Genomic DNA, 21,921 nt, shown 5'->3' on the forward strand with positions numbered 1-21,921 from the left:
GCTGATGGGCCTTATTTCTGCTCTCACACTCATGTAACCCCACTGACCTCCCTGGAGTTAATCCTAATTCACACCAGCATGAGAGCAGAATTAGTGACTACGTATAGATACAACATCTACTATGTGATCAGTAGTTATGAGAGTGCTAAAAGTAAAGGGCCAATCTGCAAAGCTAGAGTAAGTAAGGTTGCATAGGGGATCCATTTTAGAGTTAGGGAAATAACTCTAAATGTTCCATCGTTAGCTGCCGAAAGACACAACATCAAGACATCAAGCAGTGGCTGTTGTCCTGCACTGCCCATCCCCTACATGGAACAGCCAAATATCCACTGCCTTGCCCCTTGTGTAGCCATTTACACTTGTTTTAAGTGGATATGAAATGCGACCACATCAGAATGCCAGCGTTTTGCACCCATTTTGCACAGGTATAAATGATTACACAAAGGAACAGGGCAGAAGAGAAACAGACCCAGAGGCTTTGCTAAGCAGGTCCACTTTGCCAGGTATCCATTCACTACGCTGCAAAGCTCCCTCCACCCTGACGTGTAGGGACCATGGAGCACTAGTGCAGAGGGGATCCCTATGCAACCTCTGTGCATCCTGCTCGACCTTCCTACCACTATGGTTCCACTGCACTTAGGGCTTTACCACGTCCATGGGAGAGGCAAATTTGGCACATGCACACCCACATCCACACAAATAGACACCATTTACATTGGTGAGGTACACAGCACTTTCTCCTGAAAGGAATTTACAATCTAAACAATACAGACCAATATATCTTTTGAACTTTGCGGCTTTCCAAGCCAACAATCAAATCATGTGGTTCTCTGTTCTCAGTAGCCATTCCCCACCACCATCACCACCCCCATTACGATGATGCTAATTACATCTTGGGGCTTGTCTACACTGGCACTTTACAGCACTGCAGCTTTCTCACTCCTGGGTGTGAAAAAACACCCCCCCCGAGTGCTGCAAGTTTCAGCGTTGTAAAGTACCAGTGAAGACAGTGCACCAACGCTGGGAGCCGTGTTCCCAGCGCTGGGAGCTACTCCCCTCGTGGAGGTGGTTTTTTAATAGTGCTGGCTGGTGCCGCGACTACATAACAACGTTAAAGGGCTGCTGCGGCAGCGCTTTAATGTTGCTACTGAAGACGTGCCCTTGGGAAATGGCACACTTTATACTTCTTTTTCTTTGCTGCTGGTAAGAATTATTCTGTAACATGATTATGTGAAATGCTTGCGACATGTGGGTGATTAAAAAGAAAATTAAACCCCTGGAATGAGAGCATTATTGCTGATCATCATTTATATTGGGTGAGGTTAGCTAAGCAAAACGTGTGTGTGCACACATGCACAAACACACCCACACAACCCCATGCATCTGAATTAATCCACTGTGTATATCCTGGGTAGCAGAAAGCCCCCTGAAGAGATCTCTACATCTTAGTCTGAAATCTCTACACGTAAACAAAAAGTGACTGTCTCTCTCAGCACAGTAAAGTGCAGTAGCTTCCCTTGCTAAGGAAGCCTTTTTAGTCATCTTTATACTAAGAAAGACAGAGCAAAATCAAAACTAATGGGCCCCAATCCTGCAATCCCCAATCTCAGGTAAAACCCCAAGGATTTGGCGATATTGAATTAAGTCTGCAACAAACGGGCTACAGTAGCGTTGTGAATGATCAATAATATGAAAACCATTTTTACTTCTTTCCAGAAGAACCTTAAAAAGGAATACAGCAGGCAATAGAGAGCCCAATCCCCAATGTATTGCAGGGATATGCTTACTACTATATATGTGTATATTGTAGCTATGTTTCATTTAGGATTAAATGGCAAGTACTGTTTGATATAAATATTTAGTGCAATTTTGTATGTATATACTTTATGCACACAAATGCTCACTTCATCAAAATAGGGACATTGCAGCCCCCGATAAACAAGGCAAATTTCCCTTGGGCTAACAGTTTCTTTTTAAAAAGACCTTTTTAAAGAAAAACATTTATGGATATCACCTTTTTCAAAAGTTTGTGGCCTCAGCTATGCTCCCCTTGAACTTACTGTTTGTAACTTTTACTCTCTTTGATTATATATAGGATCCAAAATTGCACTAAGTATTGATATGGATTTGGGGGAGGGAGAGAGAAACAGAATAGGATAAATTATAATACATATAATGCACAGTGGCATGTGGACAGAGACTACGCAGTGATGCTCGGACACTGCATGACATTCATCTACATGGGGCAGGACAGTGATAAACCTTGCCTTTGATGTACATACACCGTTATTAGACATTTTCTTCTAAAAATCCAGGGGTTCGTCATTCATGCAATAAATTTATTACATTATTTGCATGTTGGGAAGGTTTTCATTCAGGGGTCTGTTACAGGAAGCTCAACCCAATTCAACTCCATCCTCTCGTGTTTAAAGTGCCTTACCTCCAAGCCCCTGTGGTGGGACCGGACTCCACTGAGAGATGACACAGGACTCCACTGAGAACCCATCAACCCCACTACTAGGGCAATCTGTATGCACTACTGTCCTTCCACACTCTTGCTGAAGTCAGTGGTAAAAGAAGTGCACTAGAACTGCATACAGTGGTCATTTCAAATAAAATCACCACTCCCCCCACCACAAAGGACTCCAGACATAAGCTTACCTATAGCTTTTAGAATAATTTAAGCAGACATAATATTTACAAATACTATTAGCGGGGAGGAGAGGTGGTCTTGTGATTGCAGATCAGAGCTGGAAGGCAAGGCTGCTGGGTTCTACTCCTAGCTCTGCCACAAACTGACTGCCCTTGGGCAACTCACTTTACCTCTCCATTCCTCAGTGTCTTCGTCTGCAAAATGGGATAATGACAATATTCGTCCACTCAGGGATATGGTGAGGCTTAATTCATTGTTTGTAAAGGGCCTTGAGATTACTGAATGGAGGATGCTATGATGCTATGCTAGTTACAGTGATGGAGTGTATACAGGTTTTCCTTTCCATTGTAAGCCCCCCCATGCAGCATCAGTGCAGTCAAAACCTTCCATAGCAAATGACCCACTATCATCCTGTTTTTACCACTAAACAGGCTATCTAAATCATGAATGGTATATGAAGACTTTCCTCTCTAAGTCACTCTTTCAAATCCAGCCAGGGTCAGTAACAACCCAGATGTATTACTCATTGCTACCTGGCACCTGTTAAATGGCCTCTGGGACAGAAGTTTGTGGTTTCAGCCCGCTTTCTAGTGGACATGTGTTCACATCACACCAAACGAGCCCCACCAACACTAGCTATCCTTGCAGGCAGTTTCAGCAGAGGCACCAAGGATTTAATGGATTCTAGTCAACTCAATCCACTACAGCTGGCTTCCATGAGACTTAGGGTGCATCTGAACTGGAGCAGGAAGCTGTGATTTCCAGCTCGAGAAGACATACCCACACTAGCTCTCATTGAGCTCTGGTCAAGCTAGTGCCTGAAAACAGAAGGCAGCACCATTGACAAGAGCAGCTCACAGCCCTGAGTACAATCCCATTCAAGTACCCGGGGCAGCTTGCCCCTCCCACTACCACAGCTACACTTCTATTTTTAGCACGCTGGCTCCAACAGAGCTAGAACGAGTATGTGTGTTTCAGCTGGAAATTACACCCGCCAGTGTAGTCATACCCTTACGCTATGCCTACTCTGTAATCAGGATACCCAATTGGAACACATGCAAGCACTTCCGTGTGACCGTGCTAATAACAGCCTTGTAGCCATGGTGGCACAGACAGTGGCATGGGCTAACCGCCCGAGTACGTACCAAGGTTCCCGGGCAGGACTGTACCCATGAGGGTAGCCCGTGCAGCTGGGGCTACATTGCTATTTTTAGAACGCTTTCTCAATCGAAGCTACCTTAGGTATGCCTACACATGCTGCAATAGCGCCTCGTGACTCCAAGTCTCCTAGGTCACTTCAGTGCTTTTGAAAATTTCACCTGAGCCCTCCAGTTTAGGGTCAAAAGGGATACCGGCAAGAGTCAGTTGGGTGGGAGGTTGCAATGCTTCTGCCTCTGCTGTACCTGTTCTCTTTATAAACAAAAAACTCCAGTCCCCCAGGCTATCAATCCAGCTCCTTCCATTAGCATTACCTTATTTGTTCTTAATTATCATTTTAATAAAGTAAACATTTTCAGGTACTTTTGAAATAAAAAACTGCAGTCAATAGAAATATGGAACTTGAGGTATGGTAGCCACAGGCAGACAAACCACAACAGCAGTTGTCCTCAAATTTCCAATTTAAAAGTGTTTTACTACATATGCTTTAAAAAAAATAATCCTTTATCGACATCACTTTTCAAATAATTTCTGGTCTCAGCTATCAGTTGTGCATCTCTTTAATCATACAGTTTGCAGCTTTTATGCTTTATTTAAAGAGACAAAATTGAGAAAGTTAATTACCTACGTCTCCTAATTTTGTTTTCATCCCCCTACAAGAGTAAAACTTCAAGAACTGGATTCACTGGTGCAGTATCACTGAAAGGCAGAAGTTGTGTGATCACCGCAATGGTCGTGGCAAGTCAGCAGGGGAACCCAACACCTAGATACAATCATGCAAATAATGTTTCTATCCAAGTTTTTCCAGTTCACTTAGAAAAGATTAAAGAAAAAGATGAAGTGAAAAAAAAATCCAGCATTGATGACAAAGCAACTATCCAGAGACTTCCTTCTTTTTATTTCTGATGACATAACAGTAGTGTTATTTTGCAAATAGCATGTGGATTGTAGGGATAGCAAAGAAAGACACAAAATGGTCTGACCAAAGGTTAAAATGCAGAAGGTAATTCATGAACAAATGGTAATATCTATAGAGACATTCTTGCTATACATGAGAGAAAGGAATCAATACACATTCGCTGAATATATTTACTTGTTAATTATATTGTTGTTTGACAATCGTGAGAAAATAAGAAAAATCGGGACTGGAGCAGACAAATACTTATAACTAATGTATTCATAATACATCTCAACTCAAACTAAGAAATATTTACATTTTGTGTATGTACAAAAAGAATTTATGTGTGTTTGTAAATATGTCTTTAGAGAACATTTTACATTGATATTTATTATTGTAATATCATGCATATCCAAATATTCATTCAGGTAGACTCCAGACTCAGTCCAATGTCCAGAAGTTAAAGAAAACATTTCAAAGCAATGAGCAAGCTCAATATTATTTGAGTATAGTATTTCTCACAAGCATATTCTGGTGTGTGATACACACACACACAAACACACACACACTATATCATATTAACAGTCCTAAAGTTTGCTTCAGCACTGTCCTATACAAAATTCTCTAATTCCCCACCCCCGACTCGCAGTGTTACATTATCCTGCAAACATATACAGCATACTGTACTTAATGGATTTAGCTTAGTTATCTAAGCTCAGTCAGTTCAAGCCAGCATCTCTGTTTTAAACCACATCAAATTAAAATTTAAAAATAAAATAGAGCAGAAACACACAATCTGTGATTAATAGAAAACCCCAATAATAAAGATGAACATTTTGATTTTGAAACCCTGATACTTTCTGTTAAATTAAAACCTACACTGATGCTTATTTGCCATTTTTCCTGGTCGAGGTTGTCAGGGTACATACACATACTTTCTTTTTGTCCATGTTGTCTGTCAGCACAATAGTCAACATTATATAGACAAATATTTGTCTCTCATTCAAAGCAATAAACCAAGACGACATATGGAATTAGATAAGATAAACACACACCCTGCCCAAGGCTTCTGCTTTAAATATGATCAGCTCTCACACATGATTTTGAAGAGAACTAGGAAAAAAATTAGCAGAGATAGCAGTTCCCAGTGTTGCACCTAGCTTACCTTTCAGAGCCATATTCTCTGTGCTGCAGAAGGGTCAAGCAGAGGGCTAAGAATTTACATACATAATTTGCTGTATAAACACCAGTGGTGGTTAGCACCTTACCGTATAGAGTGTTTCTTGTTATCTGTCCCCCCATAGTACTGCGCAAGGTGGCTGGCTACCTTGCAGTCCCTTTCTCACTGAGCAGTGATGTAGAAGTCTGCACATTCAGTCATTATCAGCACGCACAACCACAGGCACACACACACACCGGCTTAGCGACTCCCAATAAGTGCATACATAACATCCGTACACCACAGAATGCTGCTCACCCTTTCAAGCAGCCTCCACCCACTTTCAGATCCACCCTGCCTCAGTACAAGCAGTGGGATCTGTCATGTTTATTTACATAAGGAGGAGGAGACTTGGAGTCTTCCTGAAATAGCCAGGGAGCTCAAAGCATTTTCTATAGATACAACATCCCTCCTCACCCCCTCGCCCCACTGCAACCCGAAGAAACACAATTACAATTAAAACCACACTGTACAAACACTTGCGGGGGGGGGGGGCTGTTTTTCATTTTTAAATACTCCAGCCATGGATCTCGTTTCAGATAAATCTTTTAGGAAGAATGCAGAATGCTACAGTAGGTTTCCGCTGATGGAGGTGGCTGCTTGCCTAGATATAAATCCAGCGGTACCATGCTTCTAAGCAACCTCCAGAACAAAGCACTAGACTTTGCCAACTTAATTGCAAATATCAAAACAGATTCATTTATAAATCAAAAAAGTTTGGCGATCACAAACTCTCTTTCCCTCCCCTTATATGTGTTTTACTGTCTTCCAGCACATAGTCCTAGCATAGATTTGTATGATAAAAAAAAAAGTTATTACGAGACATCACCACACCAGACTTTTCGAATGGCCTCTCCCGGTTAATTATTAGTTATTTAATAGCAAGGTAGAAGTGCTTGAAATGCAGAACAGTTCACCACAGACTATAACTGTAAAAACATTACCCCCCGTAAACTCCTTTGTGATAGGATTGCATGCTCAGCTCAGATACAATGATTCCTGCTCTCCAGGCCATTACCTCCGCTGATTGATTACGGCAAGCATTATTAAAAGCCCTGGGACACAGAGACAGGTTTATGGAGGTGTTTAGAGACTGGGGTTGGGGAGTGCACATCTACCACTGGCCTCCTCTCTCCTCCTCGCTGTTGATGCAAGAGCCTTCTCCTTTGTTGCTCCTCTGTAACTCCCCCCCCCCCCCCCCCCGCATCTCTCCAACCCACCAATTCTCCATCTCACTGCACAGGAATGGGAGCCAGGAGCCCTCCCCACAATCCTGGCTTTGTCTCCAGGTTCTTCTATAGCTCCGGGCAGCTCCTGTAATCTCGCCGCCATACACATCTGTACAATGGGAAGTAATATTTACCTTGCCACAGAGTTGTAAGGGTTATTGCTTGGCCCTTTTGAACAATCAGGCAATGTGTGTGGCAATTCTTGGGGCACCCAGGACTGTGAGTCACCTCGTTACCCCCTGCCTCCAGCGTGCGGGAGTCTTGCCTGTGCCTACCTGGGTGTGAGCTCCCGAACACTACCGGCCTTTGAGCCACTCAAGCACTCTCCTCTGGGCTATGCCAGCCCTGTCTTCACCTTGCATGTTACAATAGGTGCACCCCCATCCCTGAGTCCTTTTGAAGCATTCGCCTGTGATATCCAGCTGCTGACGCTGCCTACTCGCAGAAATCCCAGATCCTCTGCTCCCAAAGGAGCAGTGCACCCCACTTTATTGATTTTACCTTAAATCACTGCTCCTTTATAACACACAATACAACAGAAAAAGGTTTATTTAAGAAAGGGAAGAGATTCTGCTAGAAACAAGAGGGAGTGATGGAAACAAATGGTTGCAATAACAAAATCATAAAACGCGAACCTGGATCTACACTTACGAATGGTAACCTTTCCTATTTAATTAAGTTCCCTCCCCCAACCCAAAGTTCAACTTGTTGCAGAGCTGACTGCCTTCCCCACAGCCAGGATCCAATCTTTCACGAGAACATCCCCGCTTCCCAAGACATCACCTCAGTGAAAGGAGACAGAGTACCTTTCCTCACCCTCCGTTATACTGAAACCGTCTTTTGCCTTTGTTCATAGGCAGGGTGGCTCTCTGTCTGTTGTAACGTTCCCTTTATTTAACCTCCAAGTGGTTTTGATTGCTTGCAGTGGTCTCTGATATTTTTCCATTGATAGTCTTGCGATGGAGGAAGGCTGGACAATTGAACCTTACATTGCATCACCGGCTAACCAGAGCAGGGTAATGACTCTCTCCTGCCTGAATGGGCAATCACTGAGACATATCTGCTGGACACTAACTTTCACTCCAAGTCCATAGAGAACACTTTCAGTATAAATACATTATTCCTTAAATATTACCCACGCATTCATTGCTCAGTGATTACGAATCTTGACAAGTTACAAGCTTTCTGTAGATACCTGCACGACACATTTGGTGTTGTGAGTTTGTCAGGTCTGAGATGAGAGTGGTTTGCAAAGAACTGGGGACCCTTTGGCAAGGAGCCTCTGTGTCACAATGTGTTTATAGAATTGCTCTGTAAATGAAACGTGCTGTGTGCTAATATTTCAGGCTTGCCAGAATGATTGGCACCTCACACAGCTACTAACCAGTGGCCCAGCTGTTATCTATTAACAGAGCCCCAGCTAGTGACTGGACTCACTCTGCCCATCATCAGAGCTGAGACTCCAACTTGGACCCTTATACAGTAGTCCAGGGGCAGGAGCTCATCCCTGGGAGCCAAAAGGGAGCTTTACCCTGGATGAGCCAGCAGAATCTGTGCTGCCCTCCTCCCTGCTGGAAATCACAGTCTGCATTGCTTACAATAGCTTCTTGGCAGTAGAGTGGCCTGTGGTGCATGAGAAGCTTTTCTTCTAATTGTATTTATTTCTCCAGATGATGCTTCATTTATAGCAGTAACAAAAGAACAGACCCACTGCAGTACTGTCTGCTGTGCTAGATGAAGTCTTTAGCTTTGGGAGCATCATAGCATCACAGGAGTTAGGAATGGAAAATACCTCTTAGCTTTATCCAGTCCATCTCCTTGGCTATGTTCCCTCTAGCACACACCTCTCTGCCTTGTCCCAAGCAATGGGGTTTCCACCACCTCCATCGGGATATACGGGCTCATTATTCTGCTCCCACAGAAGTTTGTAGCAGACAGCTCAGTAATTCAGACTGACCTTAATGGAAACAGGATCAGACTTTTATTCTGCAGCTTCATACATCTCAGTCTCAGGAAGGAAGGTTTTCCTGACATTCAGACTAAATTTTTCCCTTTCTTAATTGCATCATATTACTGTTACTTATACTCCCCCACCCCTCCCCTTCTTACTATTATAGGACCTGATCCTGATAGGTGATGAGCATCTGTCAGGAGCAGACATGCTAAGTAATTCCCCACTAGCCATTGCTAAGGCCAATTATAAATATTTAACCCTTAACCCAACCTCAATCAATCAATTCCTTCACCTCTGTGCTGCTCTTCCCTGAACTCCCCACAATTTGCCATACGTTTCTGGTAATGTCCTTTGCAGACACGGGCGTACTATTCCAGGTGGGGTCAAACCAGACCCCTGGAGAGAGGGAGTATTACCTATCCCACCCCTCTGCCATGATGCCTCTGCACTGGTAGTTCAAAATAGCATTGACCTTTCTATTGGAGGCATATCACATTGCAACTTATTTCTGATTTGTGGTTCACTATCACCCATGTGTCTCTTTCAGCCATTGCTAATTGCTGGGTGTCTCCCTCCTACTTATTATCTGTGTTTTGCATTATTTTTCTGCAGATGTATTAACCACATGCTTCCAAGCCAAGTCCCCATTTTGTAATTTCCTAACTTTCTAATCTTTGGGCCCCTCGTATTATTTCTCTGTCCTCACTGATATTTGCAACTCCTCCCATTTTAGCATCATCTGCAAATATCAATAACATGCTATTCACTTCCTCTTCTAAATTACCAAAGAAGGAATTAAGACTCGATGCAACAGAGATCTCTTAAGTACTTAAGAGATCCCACCCCCTCAGTCAATACCATACCATTTGTTAATACCATCTAGTTAATTTTCAGTTCAAGTGACATTGATGTTATCCAAGCAGATTTGAATCTATTTTGAGTGTAACATATTGAGAGACACTATTTATGCTTTATCAAAATTCAAACATTATTTCATCTACCACTTTCCCTTCATCCATTTATGCATAATTATCTCCAAAAAACCAGAAAAAAGCAACACAGTCTAGCAAAGTCTCTTTTTGTAATGATTCCAGGTTCTGGAATGTGATTCACCTCACATTAGCCCTGGAGGGGTTAATATAAGCAAGAAAGGGGCAATTAATCATAGGCAGCACCCAGCAGGGAGCTAGGACACAATGAGGCTTAATTGGGGGTGAAGCTCACCTGGCCAGAAATAGGTGGGGGCATCTATCAAGCTAGGGAACTGGCAACAGAGAAGGAGGGCTGCAGTGAAGAACCCTGCAGTCACACTCCCTGATACAAGAGGGGAGAGTAGGAGCCTTTAATAGGCAGCTCTGGATGAACTCCCTGGTGGACAGGCGCCAGGCTGCTGTATTAGACCCAAACCTTGGATCCCACTGCTTTTAAGCCTCCTGAGTTTGAACAGAGACAGTGTCTGGATGCTAAGTTTGGCCTTGCAAGCACATTCCCAGGGTACAGACTACCATGCTGGTACCCCATTGTTGGGATGTAGGACCCTGTGGTCTAGTTGTCTTAAGCCCCAAGACCTGTGCTGACCACGCCCAAGTCCCCCCAGTAGCATACGCACACCCTCTCTCTGAAACTCCACCTGCATAGGCACTCTGGGTTAGAGTTCAATCCCTTGGGGACTTTATAACAGTTAAATTAAATAGCACAGATTTTGCAGAGGCACTTCTGAACCACGCACACTCTGCTCAGTCAAAACACAAGAGACAGACAGATCTATGGAAAAAAGAAAACATCTGCTCACAAGACCCTCCTTAAGTTTCCTCACCACTCTCAAGATCCCTTTGGGGGCATCGTGTCCATCAGGGAGTTTAGGATTCTTCTGCAACTCATCTCCTGCCCAGCCTTCTCCTCTGGTTCTGGTCTGGTCTTTTCTTGTTAGAAAGAGTCTCATTATAAGAGATTCTAACACCTTGTCTCTTCCAGTCCTTTCCCATTCTCCAACTCTCTGTGTGTGTTACCGTGGATAAGAGTTATTAGCAAGTCCAAGTCTTTGGCAGGTAGTCTCCATTGTCCTGACTGTTGGGGCCTTGGCTCTGTCCTAAGTTGGGGGTGGTTGTGCCCCCCTGGAACAGGGACAAAACAAAACAGGACTGGACACCTGTATGGTTTGTTATGATTGAACTATCTACAACTAATGTCTGCCTTCCTGAAGATGTATAAAAAACACCCCAGAGTTAAGTTAATTCTTTGCACTTATGTAGCAGACAGCATAAGAAGGATCAAATGGACAGAGGCATGCATCACACTCATAAAAAGTAATTCAGATGAGATCTCCCACACTCTTCACAGAGGGTTGTCAAAGGGTAGGACAAAATTCCAAACCACACATATATAAGGCCCAGTCTCAAGCCAGTGTTGACTTCCATAGACACTGAGGGGCTGGCCCTGAGCTGGTCATGTAATGTTTAAATCATCACTCAGCACAGGATGTAATCATGATTCTTCCAAGCCTATCTGACAGTTGGATTCTTGGAGGTGACATAAAGGGAGGCAGAAAACAGTAAGCAAGTCGGGATTTGGCTCATACTCAGCCATGGGGAGACTTGAAAAGATGGCATGGCCTGAAGAAGGATCTTCTGGCACTACATCTCTTGGCAATGGTTACATAGCTGGTATGTTGTGACCACTTGTGTGCCCTTGTTGCCAAGAAGGCCAATGGCATTTTGGGATGTATAAGTAGGGGCATTGCCAGCAGATCGAGGGACATGATCGTTCCCCTCTATTCGACATTGGTGAGGACTCATCTGGAGTACTATGTCCAGTTTTGGGCCCCACACTACAAGAAGGATGTGGAAAAATTGGAAAACATCCAGCGGAGGGCAATAAAAATGATTAGGGGATTGGAACACATGACTTATGAGGAGAGGCTGAGGGAACTAGGATTGTTTAGTCTGAGGAAGAGAAGAATGAGGGGGGATTTGATAGCTGCTTTCAACTACCTGAAAGGGGGTTCCAAAGAGGATGGATCTAGACTGTTCTCAGTGGTAGCAGATGACAGAACAAGAAGTAATGGTCTCAAGTTGCAGTGGGGGAGGTTTAGGTTGGATATTAGGAAAAACTTTTTCACTAGGAGGGTGGTGAAACACTGGGGAATGCGTTACCTAGGGAGGTGGTGGAATCTCCTTCCTTAGAAGTTTTTAAGGTCAGGCTTGACAAAGCCCTGGCTGGGATGATTTAGTTGGGGATTGGTCCTGCTTTGAGCAGGGGGTTGGACTAGATGACCTCCTGAGGTCTCTTCCAACCCTGATATTCTATGATTCACTGTTTATTCTACTGTCCAGTAGCATCTCATTGTTTCCTTTTGCTCCCCCATCTGTGTATTGCATCCACTTGTTGTCTTTCATCTTATACAGTGGTTGTATGCTCTTCATGGAAGGGTCCACCTCTTTGTTCTGTGTTTGTAGAAATTATTAACATTAATGGGACCCTTCCCATGACAGGTGCCCCCAGGCGCTATTGTAATACAAATAATAAATAGTAATAATATACCTCACATAGCAACCTGAGGCTCCCCAATACATTTCCTAGAACATTGCTACCAATTACCTGGTGGCGACGGATATAGATCAGACCCATGTCCAGTATTGCAGGAATCCTGGTTTACACCTACAGCCCAGAGGCTTTATGTAGTGGCTGCTAGAGTACAACAGGGCCTGGATTTAGTTAGTTCAACAGCTGAGGGGTGAATTTGGCCATTACAGACATAAACCAGCAGAATTACCCTCAATGAACAAGGATATAAAAAAATGCAAATTTTGAGGGAATTCTCTGTGCATTGGAGGTGGTGCAGAAACAGGCACGGAAATGCTAAACAGGAGAAGGAGATGAGTGAGTTCTTGAGCCGGGCATCACTGGTGGAGCAGAGTGAAGATTAGAAATGAAAGCCAAAGCAGGGTTTGTGTAAGGCATGGATGTGTGGACATCCAATCCAGGGGCACATACATTTAAAACCCTCCTGGGATCGGGTTTAATTTCAAACTCAGAACCGACATTTACCCTTTTACCAGAATTCACAAACAAGTTAGCACAAATGAAAAAGAGCAACAGGAAGTCTCCCCTACTGCGGGTTCAACTCAGTCCAATGGCCCTGGGCGCGGATCCATCTCCTAAGAAGCCAATGCATAGCCTTTCCTCTGCGCAGCTGTGCAAAGGGAGGGGGTAAGTGGATTGAAGGTAACCTCCTGTCCCGGCTGAACAAGTAGTTCCCCTGCATCCCCTCATACACCTACTTTTCTCACAGAGGAGCCATCAGTATCACTAGAACAATCTGTACTTTAGTATGTGGTCGGGAAGGTGACTAATGGCATGTCTACATTAGGTGGGGGGGGGGCGGAATGGGGTTAAACCAGTTTCATTTGATGTGCATTATTTAACTAGCAGTACATAACCCGCAGTAATAGTGTGCGCATGGGACGGCTATGCCTTCTTTCAATTCACATCGTGTACACACGGCAGCATCTTGCTGCTCGTACTAAGCATGTGACATTCTGGGGGGTATCCCACGGTACTTTGCTTAAGTGCTGAGCTGTGCACATTCTGGAATTTTTTTTGCTGTGCATTGTGGGACGCATAGCAGGAGCCAGATGGATTCGAAGTTCTAAAAATCCCAGGTTTCCGCTGTCTCCACTCCATTCTTCGTTGCTGCGTGGGCTAGCACCATTTTCAAATTGGACCCAATGACGTTGGCAACTGCAAATATGCAGTCTGCTTGGGCTGTATTGCAGCACCCAAAGGTGGATGAATTGAGCTCTGGACTTTGCCCACAACACTACCAAGCAGATATTGTGGCAGCAGCAGCAACAGTGGTGGAAGTGGGATGAGGCCAAGGAAGGAGGAGGCCACCAACTGATACTAGAGGAGAGGCTCCTAGAGCAGCTTCATGCCATGCAGCACCATTTCTGGGCTCAGGAAACCAACATCAATTGGTGGGAAAGGATCGATCATTCTGCAGACCGGAGATGAGGAGCAGTGGTGAGAGAATTTCAGGATGGAGAAGGCGACCTTTTTGGAAATATGTGCTGAGCTAGCCCCGGAGCTGCAGGGGCAGCCTACCAACATGACCGTGGAAAGCAGGTTCCCACTGCCATCTGGAAGCTGGCCACCCTCAAATGCCACTGGTCCATAGCCAACCAATTCCGTGGGAGGAGATTAACGGTTGGGGTCACTGTCATGCAGGTATGTGACGCCATGGAAAAGATGCTGTTGCACCAGCTTAGAAAGCTTGGCAATACTGAGATAATTATTGATAGCTTTGCATGCATGGGGTTCCTGAACTGTATTGGGCAACCAATGGGACCCATGTGCCTATTATTTGCTGCCCTCCAGAGCTCAGAATTCATAACAGAAAGGGGTAAATTTATCCACAGTACTCCAAGCATGTGTTGACCATCGTGGCAGGTTTGCAGATAATCGCAGGATGGTCTGGAAGGGTCCACGATTCTAGAATCTTTCAAAACTGATTTGCCTTAATGGCGAAAGGACTGTTTGCCCCCACGATCACTATGGATATTAATGAGGTGGAGATCACTCCAGTTATCCTGGGAGACACGGCTAATCCTCTGCTTCCCTGATTAATGAAGCCATTCACAAGCTGCTTGGACAGAAAGAATTGTTTAACCACCGCCCCAGTAGCTGCAGAATGGCAGCAGACAGTGCATTTGGCAGCGCTGTTTGTGGAACAGGCTGGAAACTGAATTTTAAAACGTGCCCAAGATTATAGCAGCATGTTGTCTTTTGCACAGCATTTGAGAGAGTAAGGGAGAAAGCCTCAGCGATGGGCGGGAGGCTGAGGTGCAGAGACTTGCAAAGCAGTTTGAGCAGCCAGCAAGGCGTGGAATACAAAATGGAAACAGCCAGGACAATGCTGTCAGGGATAGCGATTGCTCTTGTTTTGAGTCTCAGGCCTGAAGAAGTGCAGCTGTACATCCAGCTGGCAACCCGTGGAGGAGGGAAGATTGTGGGGTTATGGGTGGGGGAAGTGGAATCTTATGGCAATCCTTATTTTACCTAGACTCTGTGCCTAGATGCTTTCATATAAACTGTATGAATTATTTAAAATCTATGGATATTCTGTGCAAAATGCAATGACAACTCTTTACCTATGAATTTTAATGGTTATTATTAAACAATTTATTACATAGCAAACAGAAATAAACCCTCAGTTAAAACAATAATGAAACCAAAACCTCCAAGTGGAGGGTAGAACACACAACAAGGGGACGAACAGTCAAGTCACAGGTGAATATGTGCCATCTGCATTCTGGTGTTGAGTGGCAAGGCTCAAAGTTATTAGGGGCCTCAGGTGGCTCTAAAGAGCTGGGCTCCCAAGTGCAGCTGTTCTTACTGCCCTGAGCGTGGGTCTGTGAGGGGAATGCCTCTCGGAGCACTGCTGCAGGGAAGAGTGGCTGGCATTTCCAGTACCCTGTGTTGTCCAGGGACGCAGAATATTTACAGCACTGCAATGCCTGCTGCGTAAAAGCAGCAGAGCATTCTGGCTCTGCATTGCCTCTAGAAGTCGCCTCCACATTTCCTTGTCTTTTGCCACGGTAACACTGTCCCAGGACACTGCTGTCCTGGGCCACTCCAGTGATCTCTCTGGAAAGCTCCATTTCTTTCCCTTCTCCATCCTCAGGTACAGCCCCCACCTTTCAGTATTTTCATTTTTCTTTGTGACTCTGAAATGACATCTGTGAAGTTTTCCATCCCCCCGCGCCCCGCTTAGGTTAGCCAGCCACTCAAGCTGTTGATAAAGGCCCCTCCCCTCATCGCAGTCTCTGGGGCCGGGGACGTATACATGGGGCTGGAGCTAAATCGCTCCTTGGATTTATTTTATTTTATTTTATTTCTGCTAAATCCCCAGGGGCTGGCCTGTAGGAGTAGGAAAAAAATCCAAACAAAAGTAGTTATTTTTCCTATTCCATAGGGGCTAGCCTTTTTTAAAATATGCATTTAGGACTTTCCCTCCCTGAAATTCTTCCCAGGCTGGGCAAACCTCAGTGATGCTAAGTGGTGGGTGAATTGGGAGGCTGTGCTGGGATTTTTGTCTGTGCAGTATATGCTGTTTGGATTTGCTGTTGGGCCTTGGAGGGTGTCGCAGGGATTAGCAGGTGACACCCGAGGGCAAGCTGGACAGTAATCCCCTCTGCTTGTCCTTTAGGCTGTCCTGTACCATGATGACATTACACTGAGGTGGGTGGCTAGAAGGCAGAGAATGACCTTATTCAAAAAGGCAAAGAGCAGAGCAGAGAGATATGCTGTGAAGTTATTCACCAAGATGGTCCCCCAAGAAGTGCTGCAGGAGTAGAAGGGAGTTTGTGAGCTATACTTCGGGGGATGACCATGCAGCTATCCCCCACAATGTCTGGCCCTCCACAAAAGATACTGAGCAAGTTCTCAGCCTTCAATTCTGCTTTCTCCCTCCTAAAGCCATTGAAAGTGCAGAGAAAAATGCGTAAAGTTCTGCAATGATTCTCTGAGCCATTAAGAGCTTTGCTACCATTTTGAAAACTTATACGGGAAGGCTGAGCAGACAGAGTGGGCCAAGTAGAAAGAGAGTGAGGCAGGGGATGGTGGGACAGTTTCCTGCCTCACATCCCCCTAAAATGGCTGTGACCATGGAGCACCCAGAACAGATGCTAACCCGGCAGCATACATAACAATACCAAATGGTACAGTTTGATGTTTACATGCAGAGATTCCCTAGTGTGACAAAGCTCTGTCCTTGCCTCCGTGAGTCCCATGTTTCCTGGCGGATTTCGCTAGCCTCAGAGGCTCACTGTGACCCTCCATGTAACCCTTCTTTCTCTAGAGACAAGGGTCACAGTCTACTGAGCCTTTTTCATCATAAGCCAGCAAGGGAGGTGAGGAGAAGTTATCCTTCCTTGCACAGTCTCTGTTGTCTCCCAGTCTCAGTGATTAATCAGGGGGCAAAGGTGTGGGGGGGGGGAGCCCGGGCCCACCCTCTACTCCGGGCTCCAGCCCAGGGACCCTAATAGTATCAGCTACGGTAGCTGACCTTTTAGAAACATGACATGTACAATTCCCTGGGCTACTTCCCCCACAGCAGCCCTCACTTCCTCAAGCTCCACTTCACCCTTACCTCAGGGCCTCCTTCCTTGTGCCTGATATGGTGTGTACTACTCAGCCTCTCCAACAGCGCAACTTCCTCCCACAGCTCCTGACACGCACACCCACCTGACTGACTGGGAGGCTTTTAACTAGTTTCAGCCAGCCCCTGATGGGCTTCAGGTGTCCCAATCAACCTAGCCTTCTCCCTGCCTTCTGGAAAGTTCTTAATTGGCCCCAGGTGTCTTAATTGACCTTGAGCAGCTTCCATTTCACTTAACCTGGTACCAGGGATTTGTTTAGCCTGGAGCTAATATATCTATCTCTCACTACTTTTCTATAGCCATCTGGCCTTGCCCCGTCACACTAGAGATCAGCCACCTCAGTCCTGCCCTGGTTCAGGCTTGAATGCTGAATGGCAGGAATCATGCTCATTTTCTAGCTGGTTTCAGAATAACAGCCGTGTTAGTCTGTATTCGCAAAAAGAAAAGGAGTACTTGTGGCACCTTAGAGACTAACCAATTTATTTGAGCATAAGCTTTCGTGAGCTACAGCTCACTTCATCGGATGCATACTGTGGAAAATACAGAAGATGTTCTTATACATACAAACCATGAAAAAATGGGTGTTTACCACTACAAAAAGTTCTCTCTCCCACCACCCCACTCTCCTGCTGGTAACAGCTTATCTAAAGTGATCACTCTCCTTACAATGTGTATGATAATCAAGGTGGGCCATATCCAGCACAAATCCAGGGTTTAACAAAAACGTCTGAGGAACGGGGGCGGGGGGCGCGTAGGAAAAAACAAGGGGAAATAGGTTACCTTGCATAATGACTTAGCCACTCCCAGTCTCTATTCAAGCCTAAGTTAATTGTATCCAATTTGCAAATGAATTCCAATTCAACAGTCTCTCGCTGGAGTCTGGTTTTGAAGTTTTTCTGTTGTAATATCGCAACTTTCATGTCTGTAATCGCGTGACCAGAGAGATTGAAGTGTTCTCCGACTGGTTTATGAATGTTATAATTCTTGACATCTGATTTGTGTCCATTTATTCTTTTACGTAGAGACTGTCCAGTTTGACCAATGTACATGGCAGAGGGGCATTGCTGGCACATGATGGCATATATCACATTGGTAGATGTGCAGGTGAACAAGCCTCTGATAGTGTGGCTGATGTTATTAGGCCCTGTGATGGTGTCCCCTGAATCGATATGTGGGCACAGTTGGCAATGGGCTTTGTTGCAAGGATAGGTTCCTGGGTTAGTGGTTCTGTTGTGTGGTGTGTGGTTGCTGGTGAGTATTTGCTTCAGGTTGGGGGGCTGTCTGTAGGCAAGGACTGGCCTGTCTCCCAAGATTTGTGAGAGTGTTCGGTCATCCTTCAGGATAGGTTGTAGATCCTTAATAATGCGTTGGAAGGGTTTTAGTTGGGGGCTGAAGGTGACGGCGAGTGGCGTTCTGTTATTTTCTTTGTTAGGCCTGTCCTGTAGTAGGTGACTTCTGGGAACTCTTCTGGCTCTATCAGTCTGTTTCTTCACTTCCGCAGGTGGGTATTGTAGTTGTAAGAATGCTTGATAGAGATCTTTTAGGTGTTTGTCTCTGTCTGAGGGGTTGGAACTGGGCAGCTTCTGGGTCCTGAGTCTGAAAGAGATCCTGGCCATTGGGGACGGCTCTTCACTAGCCTCCTCATGTTCATCCTCCTACGAGTCTCCATAGAATCACAGAATATCAGGGTTGGAAGGAACCTCAGGAGGTCATCTAGTCCAACCCCCTGCTCAAAGCAGGACCAATCCCCAACTTTTGCCCCAGATCCCTAAATGGCCCCCTCAAGGATTGAACTCACAACCCTGGGTTTAGGAGGCCAATGCTCAAACCACTGAACTATCCCTCCCCCACAACCTTCTTGGGTTGGGTGATACAGTAACTGATCAAAATTCTGTCCAGCTCCTCCGAAAATGGACAGGTCATATTTTCCCTGCTGGACTGGTTTTTGACATCACTGGTGTACATTTACATTCTCCTGAGCTGTTTGCTCTTTACCCTTGTCATAAACATACAGCTAAGGGTAGCACAAAATCCCTCCTTTACCTGTAAGGGGTTAAAAAGCTCAAATAACCTGGTTGGCACCTTCCAAGGGGAAGAAGATCCTTTCAAATCTGTGGAGGGAGGTTTTGTTTGGCCTCTCTTTGTGTGCTCTCTCAGGACAGAGAGAGGGACCAGGCAGGAAAAAAACCTCTCCTAATACCTGACCTGAAATAAGCATCTAAGATTACAAAAATTGTAAGTAAAGCAAGGAAATGCGTTAGATTATCTTTTGTTTTAGCTAGTAAATTTTCCCTATGCTAAGAGGGAGGTTTATTCCGGTGTTTTGTAACTTTAAAGTTTTGCCTAGAGGGGAATCTTCTGTGTTTTGAATCTGATTACCCTGTAAAATTACCTTCCATCCTGATTTTACAGAGGTGCTTCTTTTACTTTTTTCTTTATTATAAAGTTCTGCTTTTAAGAACCTGCTTGGTTTTTAGTGTCCTAAAAACCCAAGGGTCTGGTCTGTGCTCACCTTGTTTACTTAATTGGTTGGTATATTATTCTCAAGCCTCCCCAGGAAAGGGGGTAAAAGGGGATTTGGGGGGATATTTTGGGGAAACAGGAACTCCAAGTGGTCCTTTTCCTGAATCTTTGTCTAACTCACTTGGTGGTGGCAGCAATACCATCCAAGGGAAAAGGAAGAATTTGTGCCTTGGGGAAGTTTTTAACCTAAGCTGGTAGAAATAAGCTTGGGGGTCTTTCATGTGGATGCCCACATCTGTACCCCAGAGTTCAGAGTGGGGGGGGGGAACCCTGACAACCCTGCACTGGGTGGTGTCCCTGTTGTGGCCCCTCACAGTCATCTGTTTAGCAGTGTCCACAAAAAGACCTTTAATCTGGTGACTAGACTCAAGAATAGGTTTGCCAGGTGTCTGGTTTTCAACTGGAAAGTCCGGTCGAAAAGGGGACCTGATCGTGTCCGGTCAGATTTACTGACCGGACACTCAAAGTCCGGTTACTGTGGCTAGGGGAGATGCCAGGTCCTCATCAGTCCCAGCCCCTACTCAGCCAGGGATGCCTCTTACCTGCGTTGGGTGGCTGCAGCTCCCTGCCCCAGCTCCACAGGCAAGTCCCTCCCAACACGGGCAGAGAGGGGAGGAGGAGAGAGGAGAAAAGCAGATAGTGATGGGGGGAGGGGGAAAGAGGAGCAAATGGGGGCCAGAGCATTGGGGGGATGGAAGAGGTGGGGCAGGGGCAGGGTATCGGGTGAGTGAAGGGGCAGGGCAGGGGAGGTCCGGCATTCCTGCTGATGTGTCTGGTTTTTAAATATTACGAAGTTGACAACCCTACTCAACAGCTTCCTGCACCAATGCTTCTCCCCAAATGGTGATAAAATCCAGGGCCTCAGGTTGGCTCTAAATGCCTGCTCAAGATGTTACTCCAGAAGCCCTGCAACATATCACAGCAACCCTGATATATTCAAATCCAGGAACAAATGGGCATATTCTGATTCCATCTTTAAATGGAGGAGGGGACAGCCGGTCAACTTAACACCAGAGCAGTGGAGGGCTGACAGGCAAACAGACCGGTCAGTAATGGGCACCCACAAAGCAGTATGGGAAAGCACTTGGAGGAATGCCAAAGTAGTGCACAGTAGCTGTATGTGCACACGGACAACAGTCTGAGCTTAATTTGCATCAAATTTAGTTCTCTTTCAAAGAGGATTCCAGAATCTGCAATCAATATGGACAGGTTTCAGAGTAGCAGAGTATTCGCAAAAAGAAAAGGAGGACTTGCGGCACCTTAGAGACGAACAGATTTATTTGAGCATAAGCTTTCGTGAGTTACAGCTCACTTCATCGGATGCATTTTCCACTGAATGCATCCGATGAAGTGAGCTGTAGCTCACGAAAGCTTATGCTCAAATAAATTTGTTCGTCTCTAAGGTACCACAAGTAATCAATATGGAGTTAGTGAGCTGCAATGAATTGATTTGTGTGTACGCAAGCATTTTCAACCTGGACTAATTTAACTTAGTTTGGTTTTAACCCCCATATAGACAAGTCCTAAGTAAAAACAGCACCTTCTTGCTCAGCATATCAGCTCCCTGGGGCAAATCAGAGATAAATCATTGTTTAATTTGTGAAGCTGAGTGAATTCAGGGGAAAATATTCTTTTCTCATAACTTCGTGGCAGATTTAAAGGCTAATATCCTGTTTATCTCTTGCATACATTTCTCCTGATATCTGTGTCTGAGCCTCACACATAGGAAATACAGAATTTGCTCTAGGATCTACCAAATGCCACTGACAGGAAAAAGTTGCATTCATTGACTCATAGAATATCAGGGTTGGAAGGGAACTCAGGAGGTCATCTAGTCCAACCCCCTGCTCAAAGCAGGACCAATCCCCAATTAAATCATCCCAGCCAGGGCTTTGTCAAGCCTGACCTTAAAAACTTCTAAGGAAGGAGATTCCACCACCTCCCTAGGTAACGCATTCCAGTGTTTCACCACCCTCCTAGTGAAAAAGTTTGTCCTAATATCCAACCTAAACCTCCCCCACTGCAACTTGAGACCATTACTCCTTGTTCTATCATCTGCTACCACTGAGAACAGTCTAGATCCATCCTCTTTGGAACCCCCTTTCAGGTAGTTGAAAGCAGCTATCAA

General features: G+C 45.1%; 1 protein-coding gene across 4 annotated transcripts in view; it reads right to left on the minus strand.

The window, feature by feature from the left end:
- The window catches only part of NEURL1 (neuralized E3 ubiquitin protein ligase 1), a 266,176-nt gene that overhangs the window by 124,377 nt on the left and 119,878 nt on the right, over positions 1–21,921 (minus strand). For 2 of the 4 annotated variants that reach the window (XM_043551727.1, XM_043551726.1), the window contains exon 1: positions 9,115–9,220. The exons of 1 other annotated variant lie outside the window; for it this stretch is intronic. In XM_043551727.1, the coding sequence (XP_043407662.1) occupies positions 9,115–9,191 (77 nt within the window). In that variant the 5' untranslated portion in view covers positions 9,192–9,220. Of the gene's footprint in view, positions 1–5,977; positions 6,241–9,114; positions 9,221–21,921 lie in introns of those variants that run through there. One more of the 4 variants, XM_037905139.2, reaches the window with a different exon arrangement.

Source organism: Chelonia mydas, chromosome 7 (assembly GCF_015237465.2).
Source record: "Chelonia mydas isolate rCheMyd1 chromosome 7, rCheMyd1.pri.v2, whole genome shotgun sequence".
NCBI classification, from domain to species: domain Eukaryota; kingdom Metazoa; phylum Chordata; order Testudines; family Cheloniidae; genus Chelonia; species Chelonia mydas.